The 15,167-nt window shown below is 37.5% G+C and overlaps 3 protein-coding genes across 3 annotated transcripts; all 3 read right to left on the bottom strand.

Annotated features, from left to right (window-relative positions):
• Positions 1 to 276: 276 nt before the first annotated feature.
• On the bottom strand, positions 277 to 3,696 carry LOC118029498 (tetrahydroberberine oxidase-like). Its single transcript, XM_035033408.2, has one exon. It carries the CDS (start codon positions 2,245 to 2,247, stop codon positions 643 to 645), a length of 1,605 nt encoding a protein of 534 aa, XP_034889299.1. The 5' UTR covers positions 2,248 to 3,696; the 3' UTR covers positions 277 to 642.
• A 3,379-nt stretch (positions 3,697 to 7,075) lies between these two features.
• Positions 7,076 to 10,798, bottom strand: LOC118029499 (monolignol oxidoreductase AtBBE-like 15). The gene is made up of 2 exons (XM_073412440.1): positions 10,326 to 10,798; positions 7,076 to 8,394 (listed from the first exon to the last, which is right to left on the bottom strand). The coding sequence occupies exons 1-2, from the start codon at positions 10,752 to 10,754 to the stop codon at positions 7,213 to 7,215; spliced, it is 1,611 nt and encodes a 536-aa protein (XP_073268541.1). The 5' UTR covers positions 10,755 to 10,798; the 3' UTR covers positions 7,076 to 7,212.
• A 1,461-nt stretch (positions 10,799 to 12,259) lies between these two features.
• LOC118029500 (monolignol oxidoreductase AtBBE-like 15) lies at positions 12,260 to 14,136 on the bottom strand. The gene has a single exon (XM_073412525.1). It carries the CDS (start codon positions 14,065 to 14,067, stop codon positions 12,448 to 12,450), a length of 1,620 nt encoding a protein of 539 aa, XP_073268626.1. The 5' UTR covers positions 14,068 to 14,136; the 3' UTR covers positions 12,260 to 12,447.
• Positions 14,137 to 15,167: the final 1,031 nt, after the last annotated feature.

Genomic DNA, 15,167 nt, shown 5'->3' with positions numbered 1-15,167 from the left:
GGTTCCTTGTCCTGCCATTTTATATGTTGACTTCGTTGGCTTAGCTGCACAGGTAATAGTGGAGCATGCTGTGCTTTTATAATCCTGTACAAATCCTCAATTGCCCTGTTACGATAGCACAATTCATGCTCATATTGAGGATGTTGCTGCTTGCAAGGCCAATGTTTAGTTACGAGGTTTAGAGTCTCTTCTTACATGACCTAGGCATATCCTGGCCAAGAATCTCTGGGTGCGGGTTCTGCATAGTGCGTGTCTTTGCAATTGTGACATTGCTCCCAACTCCCAAGTGCTTTATCAAGAAATTACTGCCACTGCGAGGTTAGTCTCACTCCTTCTCTGTTTTTTTTTTCTTGGACGTAATGTAGTTGAAAGTTGTAATTTCTGTGGGTATTATTAGGACTTTAATCCACTTGATGCTCTACTTCACCCTCTGCACTCAGCAGTTAGTTTTCTGCTGGATTCTAACTAAATAGGTAATTTTTACTAGGTGATCTGTCACAAGTAAAATTTATGGGAGGGATTATTGCCCCCTTGCTGACTCCCTGTTTTGAACCTAAAGCCTGTGGAGCCGATTAAAAAGGGCCTTGCACTCACATGGAACACATTACACATTATTTCTTTTTCTTTGCACTGCCTTCTCCTTTATGTATGGATGCTTGGAATACTTTGTTCGCTTCTGAAGAAATTGTCCGAGTCAACCTTGCTTTTCACCTGAATCAATCTCTTGAAATTGCCCTTGAAGTACTTGATACCCCAATCCCTAGCCTCAGGATAACTTGTGTTTGCATGCTTGTTAATGCCTAAGTCAAGATCTCTATAATTAAGATAGGCAGCCCTTGGGAATTTGGAAACATATGGTTTCATGTACCTATATAGCATCTTGATCCAATTTACATGCTTGTGTGTTGCTCTAGCCTCATCCTCATCCCACTTCACCAGGTATTGAATGTTGTACAAATTTCCTTCCCTGTGAGGGAAAGGAATATGAGATTCTGGAATCTCATTCATTCTTCCACCGAAAGGGTCCATTATCATGAACACTAGTCCTTCCTCTAAGAACCTTTCCCATATTCCTTCAAGTCCAAATTCAGGTATGGGTACTGTTACGAAGTCAGATTTTGCCTTGAATTTGGCTTTGTATAGTTGAGTCTTGTCAAGTAAGACCTCTAAAGGGCTTCCCTTCTGAAATCCAGCAAAATAGACTGTAGACTCAATCCAACTCATTTCTGTGCAATTTTTAGGTACCAATCCCAACTCAGGGAAACTGTCATTCATCAAGGTGATTAGTCTGTTGATGCCTCCAAGAAACAGTGAGTTGAAGGAAGCTTCCACTGTCTTCTTGTTTGAAGTACTTTCTCCAACATTCTGAATGACGATTCTGATGAAGAGATCTTCGTGTAGTTTACCTGCAATGTATTGCCACCTATGGACAAGCTTGGTGGCACCTTGTTCAATAGTTTCTGGCACAGTGAATACAATCACAGTTGGTGGAACCCGAATCAGCTTGATCTTCCATGACAGAATGATTCCAAAGCTTGCTCCACCACCCCCTCGAATAGCCCAAAACAAGTCTTCTCCCATTCCTTGTCTATCAAGAATCCTCCCATTCACACCAATCAAGTAAGCATCAATGACATTATCTGCAGCAAGGCCATATTTCCTTAACAAGATACCAAACCCACCTCCAGTAAAGTGTCCACCAACACCTACAGTAGGGCATAATCCTGCTGGGAATCCATGAACTGTACTTTTCTTTGCAATAGCATAATAAAGCTCACCAAGTGTTGCCCCAGTTTGAACCCATGCTGTTTCATCTTCAATGTCAATCTCAATCCCTCTAAGATTGACAAGATCAATGATGATGATGAATGGTGTCTTGCATAGAAAAGATAAACCTTCATAGTCATGGCCACCGCTTCGAACTCTAAACTGTAACCCTCGCTTCTTGCTGCAAAGAATTACTGCCCGGATTTCAGACTCATGAAATGGAGTAATGATGAGATGAGGCTTGGATGTTGAGTTCAACCATCTCAAATTTTGTTTAGATGATTGCAAGATACATGAATACATAGGGGATTGAGGAGTGAATATGGTTTGAAAGGATTTAAGATAGGAATTGAACTCAGTTGACATGCATTGAGTGAAGTTTTCATGGATTTTACTACTACAAGTTGCCCATGAAACTGAAAGCAAAAGAGAAACAAGAACAATGTGATTCATTTTTCCTTCTACTTCCAGGGTTACCATCTTGGGTATTTATGGTCTACATTTGACTGTCAACTAGGGATATTGTGAGAGGCCGTTTGTTACTAGCAAATATTTACGTGAAGACACCATTGATACCCTAATTAGAGATTTCAGGCTCTCCATATCAACTGCATTTTGTCATTTTTATTTCGTTCGGCAATTAGCCGGGAATGTTGTCGTGTTCACATGCATTGTGGAGAAGGTGTTTGTCTATACGACAAGGGCCTCACCCCAAGTTTTCTCAATATTATCGTTCCATTATGCACTAATCTTAGCATGGATGGGGGCATTTAAGACATGAAAAGGGCCTGCTTTCGAGTATATCAAAGCTTGTTTGAAAATACTTTCTTAGTTTAAATGCTCCAAATAAATATTCTTATAGGTTGGAGTTTAGGAACCATCAACATCTTTCAAATTTATTAATTTTTAAGGACGATATAGTGCTTAAGCAAGTATGCTCCCTTCTTTGATTTTCAAATCGGGGATTCTTAGACATGTAAGAAGTCATGCTCTCGTATATGTACCTTATCCAATTTGATGACATCACTTGACCAAACTGTATGCTGTACAGAATAGCTTCTCTATATGGAAATGAAGTTTCTGATTCTGATATTTCCTCCATTCTTCCGTCCCTGATTAATCCTGGCTTCTCTTCTTCCAAACACCAGTTCCATAACTTTTTCAAAACGGGCTCTGCTATAGGGTGCTCAATAAAATCTACTATATTTATAAGGGCTTCTATAGTTTCCCCTGTAGGGTACCCTGAAAAGTAAAGGATAGACTCAATCCAGCTCATTTCAGTACAATCTATACTCTTGAAGCCCAAGTGAAGGAAAACATTATTCAAGAAGCTGACCAGTTCTTCCAAGAAACAAAGAGTGCTTAAAAGTAGCATGGACTGTTCTGTGCCCTTGTCTTGCATCTCCAACAGCTTCTATAACAACCCTAATGAACAGATTTTCTTCAAGATTTGGCCCCATATGTTTCCACTTGTAAACAAGCCTAGTCGGTCCTTGAGCTAGCGTCTTGCCAACACTGAATACAGTAAAGTTGATGGAGCATAAGCAAGGTTCACCTTCCAGGGAAGGATGACCCCAAGATAACAGATCCTCTCCCATTGATTTCCTATCAAGAACTCTTCCATTCACATCAACTATGTGAGCATCAAGAATATGGTCAGAAGCTAGGCCATATTTTCTCAACATGGTACCGAGCCCGCCTCCACACAAATGCCACCAACACCAACTGCAGAACCAATTCCTGCTGGAAATCCATGCACAGGATTTTTCTCAGCAACCCTATAATACAATTCACAAACTGTCGCCCCAGCATCAACCCCAGCACTGTTATCTTGCAAGGCGTTCGTGCCTTGTATGTTGTCACGGATCTGGACAGGGTCTTGGAAACATGGGGTTGTTATGCAGTTAATTATTTGGTTGTTATGTTAGAATGATTTACACAGTTATTATTAATTTTGGGTTGTTAAGGTGACCTAATCGTGGGTCTTGAGGAAATAGAACTGTTATGTAGTAATTATTTTGAAGGTATAGTGGAGTTTGTTACATAATAGTATTAATTATGAATTGTTAATTGTTTTGCTATTTAAGTTGTGAGATTAAATAAAAACGCAAGCAGAATTTTATCCATATAGAGTACTAGGAGGACTTAGCCCCCTTGAAGTGGCTATTCAATTATTCTTAATATATTACATATGTTGGTTTAGCTTATTAAAGAAACGCCTAGAAAATCATATGTTTTGACACTCCAATGCCAGAATATATAAAATAAAGTTCAAAGTTTGACAATAATTGGCAGCTGGTAGCTTATTGTAGACAAAAAGAAAAAGAAAAGAAGAAGGCTTTGATGTTGAATTTTTCAAACTTCTAGAATATATATTAAGCTAATCCTATATAGCTTTTATAATCAAGTAAATTTTAATAGCGTCGCCTTTAATATATTTTAAAGCTTTTATTATCAAGTAATTAAGAGTTTAAATCTCAGATTTTTTTAAAAATAAAGTTATTAGATGAAAAGAAGGTGCAGGGGGGAGCTTCGGAATTGTCACCGCCTGGAAGGTAAAATTGGTTCCCGTACCATCAACCGTGACAGTATTTACCATTACCAAGACGTTAGAACAAGGTGCAACTAAGGTGCAACTAAGATCCTTTATAGATGGCAAGAAATTGCTGATAAACTAGAAGAGAATCTTTTCAAACAGTAATATTTTAAGCTTATAATATCAAAATTAAACGATCTAAAAGCTCAAATTCATCAGCACATGCAAGACTAAAACTTCCATGATGGATTCAAAGCAAAAAAAAATCTTTTTAAAGAACAAAATTACAAAAACTGGGACTGGAATCCTTTTCACGCCAAGATTCTCTACTTTTAAATTAGTATGTAAATGAAAATATCTTGAGTTTCTAATATTAGAATTAAGAGATTAAAAACCTAAATTTATCTATATGTATAGGACTACAACTTTCATTAATGATTAAAAATAAAATAATTTTTTTTTGAAGAATAAAATTGCAAAAACTCAGGCTGGAATCCTTCTCGCGGTAGGATTATCTACTCTTACATTAGATATTCAAATGAGAGTTTCTTGAGCTTTTGATATCGGAATCAAGAGATTCAAAAACTCAAATTCAGCTACATGTGCATGAATAAAACTTTCATGTATGATTCAAAGTAAGATAAATTCATTTTGAAAAACATAATCGGGCCGCAATTTGGTTGGTCAAAAGGGATCTCCTAATCTAATTTGGAAAACTGACAATGCCGAGCATCTCGATTTGATTGCGAGTCTGACATAAGAACAGTGAGCCCTAAGATCCAATAAAGATGTTGGTCAATTATTTAACATGTTATGAGTAACAGAATATAGCTGTGATGGTCAGATATTTCACGAAACCAAGTTAGAATCAATAACTAAGTTGGATAAAAAATAATTGCGACAGCAGCAGAATCAATTTTTTTTTTTATATTGCAAATTCTGATGGATTTATTCAACCTTAAAGACCATATAAAGAAGGAACGAATTTAACATTATGAAGACTCCTAATTAATCTAAGAAACCTAGTGATTTTAACAACAAATAAGAAAGATAAAAAGAGCAGAAAACAGATGAAATATGGTTCAAAGAACATTTTTTTTTCTCTGATTTTGTTAATCTTCCAGCAAACCTAAACTTAACTCTTGCACTTAATTCAAGAGGGGTACACATTATTTTCAGCACGTTGAACTCCAAAAATGAGTAACAACAATTCCTTTTAAAAAAACAGTGCCATAAGAATCACGCTTCCTTCGTTCCACAGCAAGAGATTTGTTGGAATTTTCATATTATTCAACAACCTTTGTATTTATATCATTTGATTCTTTCAAATTGAAATTATTTGAAATGAATTAATATATTTAATTTTAGAAAGTAAATAATTAATTTTTTTACAATAATAATGAGCATGTCTTGGGATCATAAAAAAAGCAACCAACCAACCTTTTAGCAGGAAAAAAAATGCTTAGAATAATATTGATGTTGTTAATGAATAATATATATATATATATATATATATATATATATATATATATATATATTTTGGATTTTCATCTAATAAATTTATTTTTAAATTGAAATGATTGCTTGATGACCTCGGTTCAAATTTCTTAATCACTCTCTCAATCATTGATTGCACTTTGGCCATACTGGATATGCTAGGAAACAATGTGCATAATCATACATCATCACCTCCAAAATCACCAGCAGCATCACCATCAGTAAATTGTAACAGCGTTGCCTTTAACATAGTTTAGAGTTTTTATAATCAGGTAATTAAAAGTTTAAATTTCAGATTTTTTTTTAATAAAATCAAAGCACGGGTTAATAATAAGTCTTAAATCTATGTAAGTTTTAAATTTAAAATACTTTCACCAAAAAAATTAGAAAAATAATATAAAACTATTTTTAAAACACAATCCAACTATTTAAGTTTTTAAATTAAAGTAATTATTTAATAACTTTCATCAACCGTGACAGTATTTACCGTTACCCAAGACGTTAGAACAAGGTGCAACTAAGATCCTTTATAGATGGCAAGAAATTGCTGATAAACTAGACGAGGATCTTTTCATCAGAGTACTCATTCAGACAGCTAACGTCACCTCCTAAGGTAAAGAACTATTGCTACCTCTTACAATTCCTTGTTTCTTGGTGATGCCAACAGGCTTCTTCAGATAATGCAGCGCAGCTTTCCTGAATTGGGTCTGACAGGTAAAGATTGTATCGAAACAAACTGGATCAATTCCACTGTATTTATGGCATTTCTCCAAAATAATACTCCTCCTGAAGTTTTCCTTCAAAGAACGAACCCGGACAGGGAGCATTTCAAAGCCAAATCGGACTATGCCAGAAAACCCGTTTCTGAAATGGCACTTGAAGGGTTATGGGAGAAGTTATTTGAAGTAGCTTGTCAATTTTATCCTTCCATCTCTCTGGTTTTTTTTTTTTAATCTTTCTTTATTATTTTCACATTTGTGCTAACTTCTTGAATCTCTTTTATATATTATTTTAAGCACATGTATAGGAACTACTAGTATTAAATTAATTCCAATAATAGCCATTAAACCTTATGACATATGATTGAGTTTGTTCACATATCAATCGATCGTTTGGGTAAAAACATTGGACATATTAGAATAAAGTCCAGCAAGATTTTCAATGCTTACACTGTTTAGCATCCCCTGTCGATTTCAGTTTAGTCAATTACTTCACCAAATGGATTAGAAAGAAGAGATCACAAGCAAACTCGCTTTTGAAATGAACAATAAAATATGAAATTGGGCAACAAGGCAGAGATTTCTTTCTGTCAAATTGCCAAGTAACTTCAAAACACTGGTTCAATCAGAATACAATATGGAAATTAAACATGTGAGTGAAAAAATATAATAGCTTAATATCTCTCCAATTCTTCATTTCATGTGAAATGGAAGAGGTGGGATGCTCTGCTCATGCCAGAAGAAGTTGTCAGGATCAGCTTTGGCCTTCACAAACGCCAATCTGGGGAAATTATTCTTGAAGTACTCAAGACCCCAGGAAGTACCTGCTTCTGTAAAGCTTGTGTTAGTCCTCTTGTTTATGCCCAAATCAAGATCCCTGTAATTGACATATGTTTCCCTTGGATGCTTGGAAACATAAGGTTGCATGTACTTGTAAACCTTCCTCGTCCAATCTACATGCTTTGCAGCATTTTCCTTTGCATCTTGCCAATTGGCCGAGTACAAAATCATGAACCGGATACCTTTTCTATGAGGGAAAGGAATCTGAGACTCAGAAATTTCACTCATCTTCCCACCATAAGGAGTAAATGCTACTGTAGGATTCTCTTCTTCCAGTATAATATCCCATAACCCTTCAAGTGCAGTTTCAGGTATGGGTTCTTTGGCGTAATCCGACTTCGCTTTGAAGAATTGCTTGACTATATTCCTCCGCTGAAGTAACACTTCAGGAGGAGTATTACTTGGGAAGAAAGCAAGGTATACGGTAGAATTGATCCAGTCTGTTTCAATACAATCCTGTCGGGCCAAACCTAATTCAGGGAAGCTGTGGTGCATTATCTGAAGAAGTCTGGTGGCATCACCAAGAAACAAGGCATTGTAAGAGGTAGCAATAGTTCTTTTACCTTGGGAGGTGACGTTAGCTGTCCGAATGAGTACTCTGATGAAAAGATCCTCGTCTAGTTGATCAGCAATTTGTTGCCATCTATAGAGGAGTTTAGTTGCACCTTGTTCTAACGTCCTGGTAACTGTGAATACTGTCACAGCTGATGGTACAGGAACTAATTTTACCTTCCAGGCGGTGACGATTCCGAAGCTGCCACCTGCGCCTCCTCTGATGGCCCAAAAAAGATCTTCGCCCATGGCTTTTCGGTCTAAAAGTCTTCCATGAACATCAATTATATGTGCATCAACGACATTATCTGCTCCAAGGCCATATTTTCGCAGCATGGCACCATATGCACCTCCTGAAATGTGCCCCCCCATACCTAAACTTGAGCAGGTACCAGCTGGGAAGCCATGAGTTTTGCTTTTCTCAGAAATTCTGTAGTAAAGCTCACCATTCGTGGCACCCACCTGAACCCACGCGCTGTTGTGCTCAATATCAACGCTAATGGTGATGGGGCGGAATTCGGGACCGGTGATGTACTGATCATTGCTCATCGGAGGGGTAAGCACACTGAGACACAATATTTAACGTGGTTCGGCAAATTGCCTACATCCACGGGAGAGGTTCATTTTATTTAGAGATAGAGAAAGAATACAACACATGGAGGAGGATCACATCCACTCAACTCTCATCTCTCATTGCTACATGGGGCAGCAGCTGCTTAAGGCAGCAGGGCTGCTGATGGCAGCCCTTCTCTTTCTTTCTCTCTTCTTCTCTCTACATGTCTCACAACTCTCACACTTTGCTCTCTAAGATCATGCCTCTTTTATAGGCATCAATGGCAGCTCCCAAACTCATCTCTTCTTCAACAAAGGTGGCTGCCAACTTCTTCTCTTCTTCAACAATGGTGGCTACCAAAGTCAAGGTTGGTGGTTGCCACCAACAAGCCTCCTTCTTTGACAATGTCAACATAATTGGCAATATTCCAATAATCACCCCCTTTGCCATTTATGTGGGCAATTGTCATCTTGCTTCTTCAGCACACGCTTTCTGGAGCGTTCTGAAATGGGCTCCTTTCATGGCTCTCACACCTTCTCTAAGGTGTCTCCGTTTGTCGTTATGCGACGGTCTAAACTAGGGCTCCTATCATGGCTCATAGTTTGGCACATATAATTGGGTAAACATGTGCACCTTCTTCTTCTTCATCTCCATCGACCACCATGATGACCTTTAGATGCCTCCTGATCGGGCAATCTCTCTTTAATAATTCACCACTGTCATTTTCGGTCTCAAATCTCAAAGATCAGACCATACCATTGCATCCGGAATGATCAAATTAGCTGGAAACATGTCTTAAATCGTCCAAATCGCACTTCAATTCTGGTCTGATCAACGACTCAGATTCAATCTCAGATCCGGTTGCACGTAGGATCCGCTACACTGGATCCTATACCTCGGCTCGCGACTCGGCTCGGCTCCAACTCAGCTCGGCTCCACTCGGCTCAGCTTGGCTTAGCTCGCGGCTGATGACATGGCAGGTGGGTCCCGCTATGCTGACATGTTAGTTGACTAGTCAATTGACTTGCTGACTGTGTATGTGATGTCATCCTTGCATCATGATGACGTCATCCTTTGCATTGCACTGTTCATGATACGTCACTGTTCATGTCTACTGTTCACATGGGTCGGGTCAACTCATCCGGGTGAAGAAGACGCGTGGGGCGCGTTGGCGCGCGTGGGTAGACGCCTTGCCGGAGAGTGATGGAGAGTGCGGCCATGTCCGACGTCCGATTTTGACGCCGTTTTCACCAGTGGCTTCGTATCGTCCTCCTCTACACGGTGGGATGGTCAAAACACAATTTTGACAACTTTCATTTTTGAGCAAAGATCAAACACCACTTTAAACCAAAAAAGCTCTGATACCATTTGATGGGGCGGAATTCGGGACCGGTGATGTACTGATCATTGCTCATCGGAGGGGTAAGCACACTGAGACACAATATTTAACGTGGTTCGGCAAATTGCCTACATCCACGGGAGAGGTTCATTTTATTTAGAGATAGAGAAAGAATACAACACATGGAGGAGGATCACATCCACTCAACTCTCATCTCTCATTGCTACATGGGGCAGCAGCTGCTTAAGGCAGCAGGGCTGCTGATGGCAGCCCTTCTCTTTCTTTCTCTCTTCTTCTCTCTACATGTCTCACAACTCTCACACTTTGCTCTCTAAGATCATGCCTCTTTTATAGGCATCAATGGCAGCTCCTCTTGCTCCTTTGTCATCAATGGTGGCTGCCAAACTCATCTCTTCTTCAACAAAGGTGGCTGCCAACTTCTTCTCTTCTTCAACAATGGTGGCTACCAAAGTCAAGGTTGGTGGTTGCCACCAACAAGCCTCCTTCTTTGACAATGTCAACATAATTGGCAATATTCCAACAAATGGATCGGAGCTTGGCAAGGTCGACAACCATGTAAGGTCTCTCAATTTCAGATACATAAGAGAGTCCCTCATAGTCATGGCCTCCACTACGGACTCTAAGGTGAATCTCAAGCTTCTTTGAGCAAATAACGGCCGCTTGGATGTGAGATTCTTTCAAAGGAGTGAAGATTAACTCAGGTCTCGGTACTGAAGGCAGCGTAAACCTGAGGTTTTGAGCAGTAGATAGTAAAATACTATTGAATGATGAGTTGTTTGGAGCATACAAGACAGTGGAGAAAGGAAAGAATGATTCAGAATTTCTTGAGATACATCTTAGAAACCTATCTTGAAGATGAAGTGAAACTACAAATGGAGTTAGGAGGAGGATCAGAAGTATCGAAAGAATGGAAGATCTTGAAGACACCATTTTCCTGATTTTCTTGCTGTTTCAAGATTGTTGTTCACAAAGTTATCTTATAGTGGAGCTGTGAAATTTGACCCGGAAGTTGCCTTATCTTGTCCTAGATGATTTTGTCCATTCAGAACTTGACTTTTGGATGATGAATCTGAGTGATTATATTGTCATTAATCTCAAATTTTTTCAACCAGGCGTATTTATGCACTATTAAAATTTTTTAATTGACCTACAGAATATTCTCTACTGTTAACATTCATAAGATTCACACCGACAACATTTGACTTTTGAAATAAGAAACTTCTGCATGATTGAAATGGTCAACATCACTAAAATTCATACCGATGATTTACATACTTTCCTTACGACAAGAAAAAAAAATAAAATTAACTATTGAAATAAATTCACGTCACTACTCCAATCTAGACACGGTTGACACATGTGATCATCCTAGAAACCTTTCACTGGTCATGATCAATTTTTGTATGAAGTCGAAAAATCGAGACACTGTTCATGCCGGAAGTTCCCAGGATCAACTTTGGTCTTCAACTGTACCAATCTGTAGAAGTTTTCCTAAAGTCCCAAAAACACGTGCTCCAATTGTGTAAGGAATATGCATATGCATCCCTTTGGATTCTTGGAAACATATATAAGGTTTCATGCACTTGTAATTGTTCCAATTCAATCTACATATATGCTTTTGATGAAAGAAATATATTCTCTAAGATTGTGCTTTCGTACTCTTAGAGAAGCTAAATAGGGGAAACATCGGATCCCCATTGCTCCTACCACCAAGGCTATCCCTTTCTTTTTAACATGAAACAAAATAAAAACTATGGCAAGCCATGGTAGCATAAAGGTGGCTTCTATGTTTGGCATAAAGTATATGCTCTTCCATCAATTTTATGAGGTAAGCAGTCGAGTGGCAATCGTTTATATTACAGAAAAAACTAAAAGAGGTAGCTTTTCATTGTGGACCTAGAGACAGTTTACTCTTTACTGAGGACTTGTATTTAACTAATAACAATGGGTTAATAACTTGTTTATCCCTTGTACTTTGTTTTTTTAATGGATTCTACTACGCTTTTTTTTTCCAATTATTTTTATTAAGTTAAGAATATATGCATTGATTAATAAAATCATTACTTGAAAAATAAAACTACATATATAAAAATTAAAAATACTTGAATTAAAAAACTCAAACCAATTAAAACTTATCATTAAATCGAAAAAAGTGAGAACTTAGTTACAAATATTAAAAATATTATACAGGAAAAAAAGACTTAAACAAGATAAATTAAAAATATTTTATCTGATTTGTGCAATGAGACATTGACTTATGACATCACAGATATAATATAATTATAGGAATGGTTAAAAATCAAAGGAATTTCATATTTTTCTAATCACACATTTAATGCATTAAATGTTTAATTATCTCACTGTTTTAACCATGTTTAACAGTTCTATTTTTTTTTCTTTGGTGATAATATTCATACTATAAGCATTATGCAACATAGAAAAGTTCAACATCACTAAAATCATAAAGAGTAAGTACTTTCTTGCAACATCTTAATGCAGCATCAACAACTTTTATTTAACATAATCTAGAAAGATAAACTATTGAAAGAAATTGAGGTCAGAAACTAGACACTAGTACTGTGATCCTCCAAGGAACCTTTCTCTGTCCTTGACCAGTGTCTCTTCAATTTCTTTTCCTCATATGATGCGGAAGAGTTGGGATGCTCTGTTCATGCCTGAAGAAGTTGTCAGGATCAACTTTGGTCTTCACCCGTACCAGTCTGTAGAAGTTATCCTTGAAGTACTTGGTGCCCCAAACACTTGCTTCTGGAAAGCTTGTGTTAGTCTCCTTGTTCATTCCCAAATCAAGGTCCCGGTAATTGACATATGCTTGTCTTGGAAACATGGAAACATAAGGTTTCATGTACCTGTAAACCATCCTAGTCCAATCGGTATGTTTTCTAACATTTTCTTTCGCATCTCGCCAATTGGCCAAGTACTGGATCATGAACAAGGTACCTTTTCTATGAGGGAAAGGAGTCTGAGATTCGGAAATTTTGCCCATGTTTCCACCATAAGGGGTAAGAACTATAGCTGGATTGTCTTCTTCTAACATTATTTCCCATAACCCTTTGAGAGCAGTTTCAGGTATAGGTTGTCTAACAAAGTCTGACTTGGCTTTGAAGTAGTGCTTCAATATATTTCTTCTTTGAAGTAAAACTTCAGGAGATGTATTGATGGTGTAGCCACCAAGATATACAGTAGAATTGATCCAGCTTGTTTCGATACAGTCCTGTCTTGTCAAACCCAGTTCAGGAAAGCTTTCTCGCATTACTTGGAGAAGTCTGTCGGCATCACCAAGAAACAAGGCATCATAGGAAGTCGTTATAGTCCTTCCACCTTTGTTACTGACATTAACTGTCTGTATATTGACTCTGATGAAGAGATCCTCGTCAAGTTTATCAGCAACCTGTTGCCATCTAAATAAGAGCTTAGTAGCACCTTGCTCTAAGGACTTGGTAACTGTAAATATAGTCACAGTTGATGGAACTGGAACCAATTTTACCTTCCAAGCAGTAATTATTCCGAAGCTGCCTCCTCCACCTCCTCTAATTGCCCAATAAAGATCTTCTCCCATATTTTGTCGATCAAGAACTCTTCCGTGAACGTCAATTATACGCGCATCAATGACATTGTCTGCACCAAGCCCATATTTTCTCATCATGGAGCCATATGCACCTCCTGTAATGTGCCCACCAATACCTAAACTTGTGCAGGTACCAGCCGGGTAGCCATGAGTTGTGCTTTGCTCCGCAATTCTGTAGTAGAGCTCACCATTTGTGGCACCTGCCTGAACCCATGCACTATTATTGTCGATATCAACACTAATGGAATGAAGTTCAGCAACGTCAACAACAACGAAAGGTGTATCATTTTCAGAAACATAAGAGAGTCCCTCATAGTCATGGCCTCCGCTGCGGACTCTAAGGTGGATTCCAAGCTGTTTTGAGCAAATTACAGCAGCTTGAATGTGAGATTCTTCCAAAGGAGTAAAGATAAACTCAGGTTTCGGCATGGAAGGCAATGTAAACCTGAGGTTTTGAGCAGAAGAACGTAGAATAGCGGTGAAGGAAGAGTTAACAGGAGAATACAAGACAGTGGAGAAAGGAATGGATGATTCAGAGTTTCTTGAGAGACACTGTAGAAACCTATCCTGATCCTGAATTGGATGTGAACCCATCCGAGATGGTGTTAACACAAGAACTACAAGTATTGAAAGAACGGAAAATCTGAAAGGAACCATTATCCTCCTTTCGCTGCTTTGGCTTTGTGTTCAAGAATTCAATTCTCACGAGTTGTCTTGTAGATATTGAGCTAATCCTATATAACATCATCTTGGCAATGTATGTTCTCTGCATGTAACCAATTTGGTGCAACTAGATATTGACTCATGACATTGAAATTGGTACTGAATGTGATTGATTTTGTAAGCAATCTCAAAATCTTCCATTCATGTTTAGATCATTTAATATTTGGTACAAGTTCGAAGGAGATATATGCTCTAAGAGGGAGCATCATTTTCACACTTATTTGAGGATATATACTTCATTTTCATCATAGTCTGATAGCAGCTGAAAAGGGGGAAACATCAAATCCCCACTGCCCCTTCCCTAAAGGCTAGCTATCTATTTCCTTGTAACTGAAAAAGGAGAAAAAGAAAAAAAAAGGAAAAAAGAAAGCAGGTCCAACTTTATTTTCCTTTTTGTAATTGCTGCTGTTCTGCAATTCTTGCTGCCATATATTATGAAAGAACCATCTTAATTTAATAATTTAAATTGTTAGATAAAATTTTAAAATATAATTTATATTATTTCCTAACACACTTATTAAGTGAAAGTCCTTTGAGTTTGAAACTTGTACAGATTCACATTACCTTATGTTTAATTTTTATCAAATAAATAGAGAATGATAAGATTTGAATGCATGACCGTTTGATCATTAAAACTCTGATACCATGTCAAAAAAATCATCATAACTCAACAACTTAAACTGCAGATAAATTTTCAAGATATAATTTAATATTATTCTCTAAAATACCTTACCAATTACAAGTTTCATTTTTTTTTTCCATGTGGGAATGTATAGGTGATTAATTAACAGAATAGATTAACCAACAAAAGCACTGCAATCACTTGGTAGAATCGGTTATTTCAAAAAAAAAAATAAAATAAAACTCAGTTGGATCACCAGAAGTATCTTAAGTTCCATAAGAGTTCGGTGAATTTCCAACACCAGATATTCTTTACCTTTAGTTTGAAAGCTTAAGTAGTTACATGGAGTTCAAGAATAATTTTATGTTATTTTTTAATATATCATTTTAAATAAAAATCTTTAGATTTAAAA

The sequence above is a fragment of the Populus alba genome, chromosome 11 (assembly GCF_005239225.2).
Source record: "Populus alba chromosome 11, ASM523922v2, whole genome shotgun sequence".
Classification (NCBI taxonomy): domain Eukaryota; kingdom Viridiplantae; phylum Streptophyta; class Magnoliopsida; order Malpighiales; family Salicaceae; genus Populus; species Populus alba.
Note: the sequence above shows the minus strand (reverse complement) of the source record. Positions and strands in the feature narration are given on the sequence as shown.

Coding starts and splice junctions, on each gene's coding strand:
- LOC118029498 (XM_035033408.2), bottom strand. CDS start 2,247: ATGGTAACCCTGGAAGTAGAAGGAAAAATGAATCACATTGTTCTTGTT.
- LOC118029499 (XM_073412440.1), bottom strand. CDS start 10,754: ATGGTGTCTTCAAGATCTTCCATTCTTTCGATACTTCTGATCCTCCTC. Junction 8,395..10,325: donor GTTGGAATATTGCCAATTAT/GTTGACATTGTC, acceptor GTTGATATTGAG/CACAACAGCGCGTGGGTTCA.
- LOC118029500 (XM_073412525.1), bottom strand. CDS start 14,067: ATGGTTCCTTTCAGATTTTCCGTTCTTTCAATACTTGTAGTTCTTGTG.